Consider the following 16,711-nt stretch of genomic DNA (forward strand, 5'->3'; position numbering starts at 1 on the left):
AGCATCGAATTTAATGTTTTTTAAGATGAAAAATAGTTTGAAAAACAATTCTAACTATGAAAACAAATGCATTATGAATCGGCTAAAATTAAAAACCTAGAAAATAGAAATAAATATAAATTAAAACAAAAATCTAATTTTTTTTAATATATAAAACATTGTCAAATTTAACAGTTTTATCGATAAAAATATTTATTAATATTTACACTTGCGGTTCATTAGTAAGTATTTATCAACAAGTTCACGGACGAAAAAAAGTCCGAAAAAGTATTTTACAACAAAATTCTATTCGTGATACTATTTATATTTTTCAATTTTTTATAGTGAAAATTAACTTAAAAAAATACACTCTCATGTAACACACACATGCACACAGCAAATTTACAAAACCATGGATGCTTCCAAGGCCTTGGCAGGACACAGCAGATTACCTAAAAAATACACTTCCATATAATACAATTATGCACACAACCATCTTACAAAACCATGGATGCTTCCAAGCCCCTGCCTGCAGAAGGAAGAAAGGAGACACCGTAATAGATTTACTACTTAATTCTTAATTAAATATTTTTAGATTGATCGCATCAATTCAACTAAAAAGTTTAATTTATTGAGTAAAGTACTGGGGGAAACAATGTTTTTAGATTATTTTTTAATGTTTCCATTAATTAAAAGTTTTTTGAGTGTAAATACTCGTGATTATCGTGTATTCTTATTGTATATATGTGTGTGTATAAAGAAGTCAACACAGGAGTTTAAGTTATTGAATTAGGTATTAAAAATAATTTTGTATTATTTTTCAACTGTACAACATCTAATGAATGCCACTATTTCCCTTTTATTTTCTCCACATGTTGTCGTGAATATATTTATTTTAAATCACTCCGTGCATAATTAGTTTAGACTCCAGTTAATGCCTACATCAAGATGTCTAATTTTTTTTTAAGTAATATCTCTCCTGAAACCCGGCCCTGCCTGGCTGGCCGACACGGGGCTGGAATCGGGTAGGGTTGAAAAAAACAGGGGAAGAAAAAACCCGATATGACCTAGCAACCCTGCAAGACCCAGTCAAAAATCCGGTTGCAACCCGTTGACTTTTGTTTTTTTTACTAAAACGACGTCGTTTTGATTTTTTTTAAAATAATTGATCTAGACGAACCAATGATCCGATCAAAACTCGAACCTTGAATCAGATCGGGTCTAAAGACTATGCTCTCTTTCTTTGTCTAGTTGACGAGAAAAGAAATACCTTTAGGAGAGAAGAAATTACTGTAATACTAGAGATAAATCACTATTCATTAAAATAAAATAATAATATGACGAAATTGCTCTTCATTAATAAAAAAAAAATTACTTGGGTATTTGGTATTGAGGTAAGATAATTTTTACATCATGAATTAACTGTCTTCTACAAATTTTATAGAGTTAGATTGGTTATAGATAGAACTTTAGGAAAGTTTTTAAATTAATTTATTGTAATGAAGACCTTAATTTAAGGACAGGCATCTCGAATATTTTTAACTAATTTATTGTAATTAATTTTATTTTATATTGAATTGAAATCAAAGGTTAAAGGAGGTTAGGAAATTTATTTTTTCTAAAAAACAAATTCATATACTGTATTGTCTATTATGAAGAACAATGTACAACATGTGTTCTCAAATACTATATTTATTGGTTTTTCATCGGACTCAGATGGAATGAAATTTGAGATTAAATTAAAAAAATTATAAGAAAATAAGGGATCAAATTGAACAAAATATATATATATATATATATATATATATATATATATATATATAGCACACTATTGTGTGAGGAAGACCATTGTATTGAGGAGGCATGTGTGGTTTCCCTGATATTGTTAGAATCATCTCAGTGAGGGGTTTTTTTACAACGACATGTGTTAATGTTATATATTCGATATGGTTTTAGTGACCTTGTTTTTTTTTTCTTTTCCTTTCTTTCATTTTTGTGCTCAATTTCTTCAAATTTTTTCCTTGTAGTGACAAAAATTTCAAAGGGAGATGTCATTTTTTTGGATTTTCGATTCTAGTTTCATCATCTTCAATTTTTTGAAAAACAACAGTTCTAAACATTTTTTTTGCAAAATTAAGCATTTATCAATTATCAAGATGTTTTTTTTAACATTTCAAGAACCTAAAATCAAGTTCATCAAAATAAACCATCAATTTCAATATGGAATAGGTTCAATAAGGAAGGATAAACTTGAAAAAAAAAATTCTTAACTAGAAAAAGAAGAAGAAGAGAGAGAGGGATGGCATTTTAGGAATCTATAGTGCCATTTGGCTATGAACAAATAGTCAAAAGTACATAAAATATATTTAAGTGAGTGTTTGTTTACGTGATAGCGTTAGCTTTTAAAGCCAACCGCGTAAACCAGGCGTTCAGTAACATAAAAAAAGTAGTTTATTATTTGATGGACCCCATAATTTTTTTTATCAAACCGACATTTTGCTCACAGCAGTTGGGAGCTGCTTCTCTTGTAATTCACCCGAGGCACTATGTCATAACAGTGCCCATGCCAGGTGAGTTATAATCCACCTGGGCACTATTATGAACAGTGCCTAGGCAACAATGCCCAGGTGAATTATAATTCACCTGCAACGCGAGAAGCATTCAACTGTTCACATGAACAGTGCCAGGTGAATTTTTTTTGCATTGTTTACGTGAGTGGTATTCATTTAACCACGTCCGACCCGATATAAAAATTTTATTTTTTTTAAATTGTGTTTTACTAAAAAAAACTAATGTTTAATATTATTTAACAACACTACATAAATTAGAAGAACAATGACGTAGCATTTGTGGAATTTAATCGCAATTCTAATTTTGTTTCTGATGATATTTTACATAATTTTGTTGCATACTCAAAAAACCATGGAAACTATAGTTCTTATCAAATGAATTTCATACGTGATAAAATTGTAGATAAGTTAATATAATAATAAAAAGTATTTGATATAAAATATTATTTATTTAATGATGTAATAATAGCAGTTAAATTTATGAATATTTAAATTAAAAACCATCATATATATATATATTAGTTATTTTATAACTTCAATTTGAAAAGCATTCTTAATCAAATACATTAAACAACTTTTTATTTAATCTTAATTTCAACCACAATTTTAACCAAACATACATAAATACCAACTCAATCTCAACCAAAAATATTTTTTATAAAATAATTTTTTTCAACCCACAATAGCTACCACATACCAAACATGCTTTAAAAGTAGAAATAAAATTAATGTTGTTTTATTATAAAGAGCTTGGATAAATTATAAATATTCAATTTGTCATTTATAAGAATTGTTAATAAATAACTTGATTTGACATGTTAATTTTATGATTTTTTATTCGTTCTAAATCTGGTTTTTTTTTTTTGAATAATTTTAAAATTTAATTTGATTAAATTTAGAAGATCCGATAAGTCAACTGGCAAAATGATTAACATCGCCGTGTCAACTTCAATGATTTTTTAAAAAATAAATCCAAAAAAAAAATTATTTTAGTTTTATTTTAAAAACAAGATTGTCCACATTTTTTCAATTGAAACAACATCTGTTTAAGATAGATCCGGGTTGGTCTGCCTATTCATGGGTTAACTCAGTAAACTGGAAATTGCTATCCAACGCAAGCCTTGAAGGATATCCTATTGGGCCATTTATTCATCAGCCCAAAAAGAAAGGAGATAAGTAATTAAAAAAGAAATAAATAAGCCAGCTTTAGATTCACAACTAATAATAATTAAAGCCCAAACTATTTTTTTCCCCAAAGAAAAAAGCCAACGAACCAAAAGTTCAAAACCATCAAGAACACAAAAACCATCATCAATCAATCAAATTTAATAAACAGAGACGGAGGGCAAGATCACCGGTGAACGGCACGGCATTGAGACCGGCGTGAGTTTAACTTCTTCTTTTTTTTCTCATCTCATAAACCTATATGAAATTTTGTTGATTTTAACAAAAACCCATTTGGATTCATAGCAGAAAAATTGAAAAAGTGGTGTCATTTCAATTTTCCATGCAATGTTGTAATTCTTTTTTCCTTATAACTGAATTGGTGTGTGTGTGTTTTGCACTTAATAGGTGGATGCTCTATAAAGATGGGATGGAGTTTGGTTGTTCTTTCACTAATTGTACTTTGGATTGCTTCTTTATGGAAAGTTCTTTTCTCGTCATCATCAACTTCATTCTCAAAGACTTCATTTCTGAGTGATGGTTGGTGGAAGTTTTCTATGTAATAAACATTGTTTTGTTTTCTTTTAATAATATGTTGTTTATGGTTTTTATTTTTTAAGATTTGACACCCTTTTGCTCTTATTAAACTCAGATAGAGCTCTTTCCAAGAGAAATGTCTTGCTTGTTGTTGCACACCCAGACGATGAGTCCATGTAAAGCTTCTTCTTGTTTTGTGTTTGGCATTTAAAGTTGAATTTTTTTTTTGATGTTATGTTGAAATTTGTGTTGCTTTTTTTTTTTTTTAAATATCTTACAGGTTCTTCTCGCCAACTATAAACTATTTGATTTCCAGAGGGCATAATCTTTACATACTATGCTTTTCAATTGGTAATGTTGTTTCATTAATATGTGATTTAGTTTCAATATTCTTTCATGTTGAGAAATATGTAATTCTATGTCTATTGGGGTTGGTCATGGTAGAATTAGGAAATGCTTAGGCCAAAATTGAGATTGTGCTGCAATGAAGTTTTCTTAATAGAACCCTGAAGTATTTGCCACATGGAGCCAGATTTTCTTTTGGCCCATTTTTTTATGCCCTAATATGATTGTTAGGCATTATGTCTGGAAAGGGAGAAGTTTAAAGCTTCCTTCTTTAAGTGTCTCCTACTCTGTAGTTGTTGATCTTTCAGGTTTCGAATTGTTACGGTGATGCTTTTTTTTCCTGCTATTTTATTTTGTTTGCTTAAATTAAGGCAAAGCCATTCTAAGTAAATTGTAAAAGTTGATTAGATGTTACTCGGAGTGGAAAGCAGTCGAATAGTGCAATTTTGTCATACCACTGCTTGATAAATGCATGTAAAAAGTTTAAACTAGCATTTAAAAGTGTGCAATGAATTTGTTTTGTTGGTTTTGAACTCATCTCCGAACCTATAAAATGCTTTTATTTCTTACCCTGTTAATATTTTTGCCAAAAGATGATCTATGAAATGAGATTTTAGGATCTTGTTTCCATGTTTATTTGCTAGGGTAGTTAGTTAGATTTACTAAGTTTGAAAACAGTTAATATAAGCATCTGAGTTTAAAGCATGCTGCTAAAGTGCTTTAAATAGCAAACTATGGGAGGCTTGCATTTTGAACTCAAGAAGTTTTAATCCATATATGGTTTACCTGCCCTAGCTAAACATCTTCCTTTTGAAGGCACAGAAGTCTTCGGTTCTTTTTTGTTTTCCCTCTCCTTTCAGCACTTTTCTTTTTCTGTTTCCTTTTTTAAATGGATTTTGGAAAGGCTTGCGTTCCCTATTCATCCAAGCAATGGGTAGAGGCTCCCTTTATGGATGGTTTCATAAACTTCTTAAATAGTTTGTGTGGCACCCTGGTGTGTGTGATTTTGTGACTTTTAAAACACATTTTTTGTAATTCATTTTATTTTGTTTTTCATGTAGGCAATGCAGATGGTATGGGAAACACTAGAAAACATGAGTTTTACCAGGCTTGTGCCGTCCTCAAGGTGGATTAAAAATATGGAACACCAAAGATCTATGGTTTCAAATCTGTACTTTGTAATCTGGAATCTAAATAACTGAAACTTCTCTGCACATTTGGCAGTCCAATATCTTATATTCATATTAAAACAATCAAGGTTTTAAATTTAGAAATTGTATTGATTAGTTGTTGATGTAACCTGAAAACATCATCAAAATTTGAGAAACAAAATTTTCGAAGCATTTTACCTGAACCACATTTCTGTTCTTGTGCTTCCAATTTCTGCTTATGCAGGTTCCACTTCAACAGGTGAAGGTTCTAGACCATCCAGATTTGCAGGTTGCACTCCTAGTCATCCTTGGAAACCCATGTATTTTAATTTTAGTTGAATTTTCATCTTGAGGCCTCTGAAACTTGATACAGTGTCGACATGTAGGATGGTTTTGGCAAAGTCTGGGACCATGAATTGCTGGCAAAGATCATTGAAGAGGAGGTATCTAGTCATGGCATTGACATGGTGAGATTTTTGGCTCCTGTGAACTATTTCAGTTGTTCATTCCCATTAGATACATGCAGCTTCCATTTTTAACACCATTAAGGGTCATTAAATACTTGCTTTCTTGGTGCTTGTATGAGTACTTTTTTCATTGGCTAAATCTTTATGCTATACATGTACACTGATCTTAAACCCAACTTCTTTACTTCTCAGATTATTACTTTTGATAACTATGGGGTTTCCGGTCATTGTAATCATCGTGATGTTCATTATGGAGTATGGTAAGTTGATGCTTTTAAGGTTTAGTAAACTGGATATGCTTAAAGACTTCTCTTTTATCAATCCTGGTTCTCACACACCTGTCATTTTGTTTTAATGTGAACTCCTGCTACTAAGACTGATTAACATCAATAACTCCATTTAATTACAAGATTTTGGAATGTATGTCCACCATTCAAGTCAAGCCTTAATGTTCAAGACCTTTTTAAAATCAGATACTTGTAATAGAACAAGGGAGTTGGGCTGGATAATGGGGAACTAGAATGCACAAATTAAGTCCCAGTACTGTATTTTGTAGGAAATATCGGAATCATAATAGACTCTTGGAACGACTTGTTAAAGATGAGTAAGGAATATGAAAATGAAAGAGCAGTAAAATTTTCCTTTATTCCTTTTGGAATGCATTTTGAATCTGAATTTCATTTTTAAATTTTCCAAGTTTTAAGCTTTATCTGTAGTGGAGTAGCAGGTAACATGTGGGCTGCATTTTGGATTACATAACTGCCATATCATTGTGCACAAGTGCAAGATAAATGTTATGCCTGCTTTGAATCTTTTCTTTTGCTATTAAGATAATGGGCCTTTTCAAATAGCCCTATTGAAAAAATTGCTATTTGTTCATGGATTATTTATTTATTTTAACTTTACGCTTTTTATGCATATGCAGCCGGCTCCTGCACAATGTTTCAGAAAGAAGTGTGGAAGCCTGGGAACTTGTAAGCATGCTTGTTCTTTAGCTTTCTTTTAGTTTACCCTAATGTTACATTTTATGCCAGTATTTGTGGTTCAGTTATTTGACTGGATCCATTGATGCTGTGAAAACATATATGAGCAGGCAACCCCATTGTTTTATATTAGTTGTAGTTTCTGATGAATATTTTCTGCTTCTGCTTACCACAAGTGCATCTTTTCCCTTGTCCCCAAAGTCCCTTGTGACATATCTCTTATTTAATTTTTGTAACGTGATGGGCTGACATTGAATACTTGCATTTTCCGGCTAAAATGTGGGTGTCTGGAGAATATTAGTTATAGCAGAAGTTCAATTAACTGTTTTTCTTTTCCCCCTCAAAATGATTGACCATATTATATCATTTATATTGATCTCTTTTGATGAAAATGTTCATTTTCTTCTCCATGCATTCTCAGATCAGTACCTGCATTTTGCGGAAGTACAGTGGACCTGTTGATATTTGGTTGTCCATGTTATTACCATTGAGATACACTGATGGAATGACACACTGCCTGCTAAATGAGCATCCCCGGAAGAGCTTCCATGCTATGGCAGAACATTCAAGCCAATGGGTTTGGTATGCATGCTGTCACAATTTGAGAGAGAATAGTGATCATATTTTGACTTAGGATTGAAACGTATCCAATCTGTATCCTTTTCATTTTTGTTTTTCCATTAGGTCAGATGCGCTTTCTTATTTCATTTTGTGTGGCTTCATTCTGCAGGTTCCGCAAGCTTTTTGTATCATTTTCCAGCTATACTTACGTGAACACGCTTAGAAAGATCGAGGAGGTAAAGCAGAGTTGAAGAAAACATATTGAAAAGAATTTCACTCGTGAAAGTGATTTTCTGACTTGTTTCTACGCTGATTTGTGTGTTTTCAGAATGATGTATCATCCATTGAATTTCAATACACTTTCTTTCGCAACTTCTTCCATTTATATCAGCTGAATTTTTTACATGGTTTATTAGCCCCCACCAATAGATACTTGAAATTGTGACTGACTGATAATCATCGGATTGCATGATCCCTACTCTTCTATGTCTGTTTATAGATTTGAATCCTTGGTATATTGTCCTCAGGACAAAGGATCATTTAGAACAGAACTGGCTTGATTGGTGGGACTACTTCGAAAAATGGTGCCTTAGGAAATAAAAAAGGGTAAAGGCAGAGTGCCGACTCATGGCTGGCATGTCTGCCTGCATAGTTAGACCATGCATTGCACTGTCAATATGCTTGAACCCAGCCAGCCACACCCTTGACCTCAGATAGCCTTTCATTTTCCTTGGTATTATTTTTGTTTTTCATATACATGTAAAACAAAATCAGGCAGGCTCTGATCAAATCAGTATTACCTGGTAGCGACCACATGTTAAGAATTGGAATCCCATATGCTGTGGAACAAGTTGCTTAAGTCTCTGTTAACAAGCAGAATACTCGTTTAACTATGCATGCAAACAGTCAAGGAAAAGAAAATTGAAGGTGTGTTTATGGTGATCAACTGGGCTGCCTACAACAATGATGGGAAAATGCTCCTGACCTGCAAGCAATTCTCATTTTTCAAAGACATTGCAGGCAACAATTACAATATATGTTTGGGTTTTGGATGGCTCCTTAAACATAATATTACACTATGTGAAAAGAGCACAAAAACAACGTTGTCCAGTTTAAACAAAAAAATAAATGCTGAATCTTTTTCAGCAATAAAAACTTATCTGCTTAAATGGAAGGCTTCAAGCAGCAGAGCATAAAAAAATGCTGCTGAACAAGGGGAGGCCTTCTACTCCTTTATGATTTTGTTGTCTCTTGGTTAGTGAAGATTTCAATGATTTCTATCATTGCACTAACTAACCTTTTACACTCTACAATTAAACCAATCAATTATGTCCTTCATGATTTCTTCCCGTTCTGGTTCAATTAGGAGATCATGCAAGAAACCTTCTAGTAGTTTGATTGTCTTGTCTGCTGAGGATGCTTCTTCGTAAAGTTTTTGAGAAGCATCCGGGTCAGTTACAGTGTCAGCAGCACCATGAAGAACAAGAAATGGAACCCGCAATCTTTTCAGATTCTGCTGTAAATAGGCAGTTATTCGGAGAATTTCATAGCCAGTCCTTACCCTGACAGATCCGGTGTAGACCAGTGGGTCCGAATACTTAGCCACTAGTGCATCTGGGTCCCGAGAAACTGGCATGCCCTTCTTATTTGCTGAATTAAGCTGGAAAGTTGGTAACAAAAATGACATAACTGGGGCTAGTATCTGTCATGAAGAAAAAGAAGGGCATCACGTTTAGTGATTTGATTTCGGTTCTCACATCAACAAAATACCACCCAATGTCTTTCTGTAGTTTATGAACTAGAAAGTCGAGTATAACAGAGATTCTTACCACAACCAAAGGATGGGATGGCTGAATTCCTACTGCAGGTGAAGTCGATACCACACCAGATACACGGGCTTCGACTTTTGGATCCATCATCGCCTGCAAATTTACTCATAAAAAGAAGTGAAGATTGACAGAGAAATAACTACATGAACCTTGATTTCACATATTGTTATTGGATCTTGCCCTGCAATAAGGAACCGGTGCATAGACCCAGGCATGCACGTTGACAGGGAGCTTCTACTAAATGATACATTTAGAGAAATACAAGAGACTATAATTGCAAAGCAACCATACCTTGAGAACAATGGCTGCACCTGTTGAGTGCCCAAAGCAAAAACATGGGAACCCGGGATTTTCTGTTAAGATCTTGTCAAGAAATGATTTCTGTACAATGTTGGACAAGAATAGAGTGCATTTAGATTCATCGGACTCAAAATAAACCCATCAGCATCTTGTGGATAGAAATCAAAACATACCAAATCATCAACAGCGTAATCAAGAGAATGAACATATCCATGTAGACCATCACTTCCACCATGTCCTGGTTAGGAGAAAAGGATTGAACAGGTTAGAAAAAATACTTACAAGAAACAAAAACTCGTTACTAATTTTCAGAAGATACTCATGTAGTCTAATTACCAAAGCAACAAGTTGCTGACAGAAACTATGCAGCTAAAGCCCTTCAATATGAGTGGCTACAAAACAGCCCTAGCACCCATACCAGACGGAGGGAAGTGGAAATGAAAATGAACTTACAAAGATATCATTTTAATAAAATTAAAAAAAAAATTGTTAGTGAAGTGAATTGGATTGCACAAGGATAATCAACAACGTATAAAATTAAGAAGCTAGTTGCGTTTTTGCTTAAGCCATAAAAATTAAAAATTAAAAAAATAAAAGAGGGGGGGGGGACATACACAGCTTCACCAGCTAATTTGAATTGCAACAGAAATACCAGATCTTAATTCAGGCGTCAATGTTGTCACTCAGATATGATGATTCATGACAGCACATTTGCACTACTAAAATAGACAACTTATTTCTTCCAGTTTGCACTCTTTACTAAGCTTGTTGAATCAATTTCATAAGCATCGACTTGAAATATGATCTGAACTTAATGATCCATCCTGCTTCACATGATACCTTTAAGAAACAGGAGGAGTAAAACAAGCTGCTCTGCAATATCATGAGCAGATAAAGAAAATGACCATTGTTGAAAAGGATTTAATAATCGAAGTCAGTATAACAGCCTGTGTTTTATAACTCCTCTTAATAAGAAAGACTTTCTTTCTTCTTTTTGTGTCACTGCATAAGCTCAAGGGAATCCTATGATGAGACTATTCAGCTCTCTTTTAAGCATCATGATTGCATGGAATATGATTCTGGCACCTTCTAAGGAATCAGAAACCACAAATCTTGACCTCTAGAGGAACTCATCAAATGATTAAGATTACACTCATACCAGGGGGGCCAAATCATGACATTTGTCAAGAAGACATGAGATCATACTATCATATACGTTTCACTTTCATACCAAAAGGTTATGTTCGAAGGAAATAGTTGTCAAAAATTAAAACTCTTCAAGTACAAGAAAGACACAAATTCCACTGCAACTATGATCACCAATATGCAAGGTAGTGATATCAAGCAAGCACAAAGAGATTATTTTGTCTTATCAAGAATGAAAAATCCAAACAAACATGTAAAATTTCAAACTTACCAATCCAATCCATTCCATACACCTTAAACCCATTAGCATTCAACTCTTTTGCAAAGTCATTATATCTGCCACTGTTTGTAAATAATGGTATTGTGATATAATAATCAAACAATAGAAATCAACAGAAAAATGACTTCCAAATGGACCTTTAGGCACATACACAAACCTGTGTTCATTCAAACCATGCATCAGAACAACCAGCCCCCTACAAAAGATATGTGATTTAATGTTAGGACATAGCACCAGGAAAGCATGAGTCATTGTACTCTTCCAGAAAAAAAGTAAAAGAATGAACTTATAACATATAAAAACCATCATAATTAACTCGATAACATGAAGACAAATTGAATGTATAACAAATAAAAACTACCATAATTCATAGTCACTGTGGAACCAAAAAAAAAAAAAAGATGGTGAAAACATCATCACTTCCTTCACACTGGCATCAATAATATATGCTTAATCACCTACAGTTGGTTGTTAGTAAGCCATGGAAAGGACAGGATGTACTATTCTCTATGAAGATTTAAGGTTATACAGATTTAAGCAGGGAAAAAAAACAAAAGATGAAAACAGCATTACTTCCTTCACACTAGCATCAAGGATATAGGCTTAATCACCTACATGTGGTTGTTAGTAAGATATAGAATAAGGACAGGATGTAATATTTTCTATGAAGATTTGAGGTTATATGGATTAGCAGGGCATGAAAACCCACAACTAAACAAATTGTCTCATTAATGACATACAATATTTTAGCTTTTGGTGTTTACCATTTTATCATTTTCTTAGTATTCCGAAAGCATGCCAAAATATTCCAACAGAAGCAGGGCAGTGTCCTTAAAAATTCTCTGCAAAATCTCGTTGCTAATTCAGTGAAAAACCATGAAACTAAACTTTCAAAAATTTAAATTTTTATCCTGCTAAATTTGTAATTAGAGAAATGTCATGATACTCAAGGGTGTCAACTGTCAAGATGGTTAAATCTGCATCATGTGGGTACAGCAAGCATGGTATGTAAGAATACTGGTTCCAGCATGTGCATTAACACGTGATTGATAATCGCAACACATTCAAGTGTCATTAGGCTCCTCTATTACCTAGTCAGTCATCAACTCAAAACAAGTTGCACAATTTCAGGCAGCAGAAATTGACTCAAACTTGCTGCTCTGCTTAAGATGAATTCGTTTTTGCTCTTTCTACTAAACCAATTAAAAACAGAAAGTGAATCAAACCTATTTATTCCCTTTAATTGTGTTTGATCCGAGACAAAACTATACTTTTAGATGTTTAATTTCTCATACCTGAATGTTCATATGAAGCATCTGCCAAATCATGTTTAAGAAGAATTCAATCCATTAGACTCATGTGCCTATAGATGGGCTTGTCAGAAAATATATGGGTAGCCTCAGATACTACAAACAGTATTAACAGCATGGAATTCAATCTCTCTGATGAAGTGGCATTTTGAAGACTGGCACCATAATGCAGGTGACAAGGGAAGGAGGAAGGAGGGGACCAGGTGAAAGAGATGTTGGATTTTAAACCAGCCAAGTAATAATGGCTTTACTTGGGAGAGGGGGGGTTCCTGGCCAATCTGCTCCGACCATATTATTCCTTCCAGACAAGGCGGTTAACAATAGGTGATAGAAACAATAGTGATGTCCAAGAATATCTTGTCTAATTAATCAGTGCTGTTGGAAATGCAGCCATTTATGTGCAGTTCCCATCAACAGACAAAGAGAAGGCAACGCATCAACATATTTTAAACATGAAACTTTTCTGAATTGCATCATTCAAAAATTCAAGAGGACGATATAAACAAGAAGATTTAGCATAAAATCTATCTGCACATTCCAAACAGTGACATAACTCAGCTAAAACAAACCAGGAAACAGGTTTAATATAAGTGGCAATATAAGCAAGAAGAATATGTAGGTGATCAGTCTGCATATTCCTTGTAACAAACTCAAAGAAACAGTTAGGTCATAATTAAATTACTCAATGCAAACAATAAAACAAAATCTACTAAACTGGAATGTATAGAAATTTTTAATAATAAAAATAATAAAATAAAAAATTTTCAGTATAAAAGTACTATTAAATTTATGTTTTATATTTTTAAAATATTTTTAATGAATATAGAAATTTAAATTTATGTAGATAATTGATAATGAATTAAAAGTACTGATGGATTATTGTAATGGGGTTCAAAGTTTTATTAATTATGCACTATCTAACTAATCCGAGAAATATAAGTGGAGGTAGTATTAGAAGTCTATGTAAGAGGTGAGAAAATAAAAAACATCTCGATCCAGATGTTGTAACAATGCATCTTCTACAAAAAAGATTCATGGAGAGATACTTGTGTTGGTTTGCTCATGAAAAACCATATATTCCTCACGAGGCATGATAGATAGGATGGTTAAGTCAACTTCTACTTGTAGCAGCGTATATGGAGTTATAAATGATAATAGCAATTTTTATAGGAATATGGTTATGAATACGATGAAAATGAATTAAGATTATACCGGTTAATATCCAATCATACATGAAGAACATAATGAAAACACGGCTAATTTTTTTGATCTTTTGAAAGAATTTGACGAATCATTATGAGATTAGTGCACAAATCATAGTAAATTATCAATCGCTGCACAAGTGGTTGGAGGCAAGATCGTCGGGTGTACAGTCTCTCTAACACTACAATCGAGGACTTGTGAACGGTCCGTAGTGTTTCAACTGTTGGATGCAAGCAATTGGTTCCAATCACTAAAACTTTGAAGTTCGAGGCAATTTTAGATCAACAAGTTCAAACTCGGACGACTCATCTTACTACTGATTATGAACAACTCAGTGCTGAGACAATCAACCTCCGCCGATTGGTAATGGAGATGAAATCACATATGGGTGGTACATGTGCTCCTCCTTATTGGCCCCACGATCCCGACGAAGACTCGCCTCCTCCTCCAACGCCTCTATTCTGAATTAATTGTATTTGAATTTAAAAATATTTAAATTTGTCATAAATATTTGATTTTTATATTAATTTAATTTAATTTAATTATTTTCTACTTCTGTTTAATAGATTTTTTTTTAAAAGTTAATTATTGCTAATGGAGTTACGAACAAACTTAGTCTATCGATAAATTCTAAAGAGTTGAAAAAAATTACTACAAATGTTATTGTCATTGTTTAATCACCGACAAAATTACAAATAATTTGTTTGTCGGTTATATGTCAAATTCACTAAGAGGAATACTGACAGACAAAAAAAAATTACGGAAGAAATTGCATATAATTTTTCTATCGCTAATATGTTATATTCATCGTTGGAAATACTGACAAAATGAAACTGCTGATTTTTTTTTGCGTGTTTTTGCTGTTAATAAATCTATAGTAAAATTATTATCGACGAACTAACCAATAGATTAAATCGCTAACGATAGTTTTTCTGACATTTTAATTTTGTCCATGAATGAAAGAAAATTCCATCAATAAATTTCAAAATTATGGCAGTGATTCTCCGGGCTCATCCTTGAATTTTCTGCTAACAACAAACAGGAAACTCCTTTCTTTTAACCATCCAATTACCAAAAACATGAGGAAGTGTCCTTATTTGAATCATAATCGAACACAATTCATCAAATTAATTGAATTATCACCAATAAACAACCAACTAATCAACTACTCAAAATTAAGACAGAATCATAATAATAAAAACATAAAATTCAACGAACATACCTGATTTTAGCAGAAACTGGTGTCCACGACTGGGTAAAAAGGTTGTCACCTCGAGCAGTAACAAACAGTGAAAATTCCCGAACCGTATTGGTGTCATCATCCTGTAACACCCTCTTTATCGCAATGGCCCGCCTGCCCCCCACTTCCGGATCCACAACCGCCGTCACCCTACCACCACCACCAGCACTCTTCCACGGCACAATTGTTGCCGGGACCCGCAACTTGGTCCGATGGACCCCACTACTAGTTTCCTGCAACAACCTATCATCCTTGGATTTCTGATCACCTGACGAAGACGAAGATGACCCCCTCGCTGCCGCCACCACCACCATCCGTCTCCGGCCGCGGAAAGGGGCTAAAAGTAGCAAAAAGAATGCATTTATCAGCATCAACAAGCTTTTTAACGCTTGAACGGAAAATAATGCAGTAATTCTCCCACTTGCACCGGACGTTAGAATAAAGGACGGCGATGATGGTGTTGCTGCCTTTGAAGCCATGGATTAATCCTTAATTTCTTGATAACTACCAGTGCCTTTAAATTCTTAAAACTTGCGCTTGGTTTTGTCTTGAAAATGATTTTTTGAACATAAAACATAAAAAAAAAAAAAAGGGCTAAAGGAAGGTTTTTTATAACGTTAAGAAAACGATTGTTGTTTATATAACATAAACAGCGAGGATAAAAGGGAGAAGGAAATGGGTGGTTAATTTTAGTGACAGATACACCCTCAATGTTTTTTTCTCATGAACCAAACAAAGAAACCACCATGTGTGATCACGTTTTATATTGTGGTCAAAAGACTGAAAATTTGAATTTTTAAAAAATATTTTTAAAAATATTTTAATAGGTTAATATTAAAAATAAATTTTAAAAAAAATATTATTTTTATATATTTTTAAATAAAAAATATTTTAAAAATAATTATTTTCATTAAAACTTTTTAAATAAAATGCACCACTTTTTATATAAAAATGTTCATTAAAAATTTTTATTTGAAAATATATTAAATTAATATATTTTATCTCTTAAAATTTATTTTTATAATTAATATATAAAAATATTAAAAATTAATTTAAAATAAAAAAAATATGAATTCTTTTTAAAAAACATTACGTAACCACAGCGCCAACAATCATAAATAAAAAATCAAACCTTGAAAAGAGAAGAAAGCCATTACGTTTTTTATTGGCGTGGTCTTTGGTACAATCGTCATTCCATTCATCATTAATTCTTATCACACTTTTACTCTTGCACGTGCTAGTACACTTTTTCTATATATTTCAAGAAAGCCTTCACTCTTTTCTTCTTTTTTATTTTTTTTTTTATCTAAGTTGGTACCTTTGGTTGAAAAACTTTTTGGTAAAGTTTTCGGTCTTGTTATTAAGTTTTTTTTTATGTTTTAAAAATAATTTTTTTATTTTAAATTAATTATTTTTATTTTTAAATTATTTTGATACAATGATATTAAAAATAATTTTTTTAAATAAAAAAATATTATTTTAATACATATTTAAATATAAAATACTTTAATAAACAACCAACTTAAGCACCCTTCAATTCATTATTAATTATAATTAATACTTATTTTTAGATTAATATAGATGTTTGAGTTAGAGTCTTAGAATTAACAATCATGTAAGTTTTTATTGGCTTTGAGATTTATAAA

General features: G+C 32.5%; 2 protein-coding genes across 9 annotated transcripts; one reads left to right on the forward strand and one right to left on the reverse strand.

Annotated features, from left to right (window-relative positions):
• The first annotated feature begins 3,781 nt into the window (after nucleotides 1-3,781).
• LOC118044317 (uncharacterized) lies at nucleotides 3,782-8,160 on the forward strand. 6 transcript variants are annotated; one of them, XM_035052569.2, is made up of 11 exons: nucleotides 3,782-3,932; nucleotides 4,122-4,253; nucleotides 4,366-4,426; nucleotides 4,531-4,601; nucleotides 5,657-5,721; nucleotides 5,991-6,035; nucleotides 6,133-6,213; nucleotides 6,406-6,473; nucleotides 7,139-7,187; nucleotides 7,618-7,778; nucleotides 7,927-8,160. In XM_035052569.2, the coding sequence occupies exons 2-11, from the start codon at nucleotides 4,139-4,141 to the stop codon at nucleotides 8,006-8,008; spliced, it is 798 nt and encodes a 265-aa protein (XP_034908460.1). In that variant the 5' UTR covers nucleotides 3,782-3,932; nucleotides 4,122-4,138; the 3' UTR covers nucleotides 8,009-8,160. The 6 variants fall into 6 exon arrangements, with proteins under 6 accessions (XP_034908460.1, XP_073259671.1, XP_034908463.1 ...); XM_035052571.2 differs by having other exon boundaries at nucleotides 3,916-3,932; nucleotides 4,122-4,272; XM_073403568.1 differs by lacking the exon at nucleotides 4,122-4,253 and having other exon boundaries at nucleotides 3,789-3,932.
• Nucleotides 8,161-8,724: 564 nt separating this feature from the next.
• Nucleotides 8,725-15,801, reverse strand: LOC118044316 (uncharacterized). Of its 3 annotated transcripts, XM_073403567.1 has the most exons (8): nucleotides 15,487-15,801; nucleotides 15,048-15,402; nucleotides 11,464-11,508; nucleotides 11,304-11,374; nucleotides 10,060-10,124; nucleotides 9,878-9,967; nucleotides 9,587-9,679; nucleotides 8,725-9,459 (listed from the first exon to the last, which is right to left on the reverse strand). In XM_073403567.1, exons 1-8 carry the CDS (start codon nucleotides 15,542-15,544, stop codon nucleotides 9,058-9,060), a joined length of 1,179 nt encoding a protein of 392 aa, XP_073259668.1. In that variant the 5' UTR covers nucleotides 15,545-15,801; the 3' UTR covers nucleotides 8,725-9,057. The 3 variants fall into 3 exon arrangements, with proteins under 3 accessions (XP_073259668.1, XP_073259667.1, XP_034908458.1); XM_073403566.1 differs by having other exon boundaries at nucleotides 15,048-15,801; XM_035052567.2 differs by having other exon boundaries at nucleotides 11,470-11,508; nucleotides 15,048-15,800.
• Between the last annotated feature and the right edge of the window lie 910 nt (nucleotides 15,802-16,711).

The sequence above is a fragment of the Populus alba genome, chromosome 12 (assembly GCF_005239225.2).
Source record: "Populus alba chromosome 12, ASM523922v2, whole genome shotgun sequence".
NCBI classification, from domain to species: domain Eukaryota; kingdom Viridiplantae; phylum Streptophyta; class Magnoliopsida; order Malpighiales; family Salicaceae; genus Populus; species Populus alba.

What these genes read in the sequence shown, in the direction of transcription:
- LOC118044317 (XM_035052569.2), top strand. Translation starts at nt 4,139, where the DNA reads ATGGGATGGAGTTTGGTTGTTCTTTCACTAATTGTACTTTGGATTGCT. An exon ending in GACTTCATTTCTGAGTGATG is followed by an intron (nt 4,254 to 4,365) that starts GTTGGTGGAAGT and finishes TATTAAACTCAG; the next exon opens with ATAGAGCTCTTTCCAAGAGA. An exon ending in TAGACCATCCAGATTTGCAG is followed by an intron (nt 6,036 to 6,132) that starts GTTGCACTCCTA and finishes GTCGACATGTAG; the next exon opens with GATGGTTTTGGCAAAGTCTG.
- LOC118044316 (XM_073403566.1), bottom strand. Translation starts at nt 15,544, where the DNA reads ATGGCTTCAAAGGCAGCAACACCATCATCGCCGTCCTTTATTCTAACG. An exon ending in GTGCAGCCATTGTTCTCAAG is followed by an intron (nt 9,680 to 9,877) that starts GTATGGTTGCTT and finishes GTAAATTTGCAG; the next exon opens with GCGATGATGGATCCAAAAGT. An exon ending in CATCCCATCCTTTGGTTGTG is followed by an intron (nt 9,460 to 9,586) that starts GTAAGAATCTCT and finishes TCTTCATGACAG; the next exon opens with ATACTAGCCCCAGTTATGTC.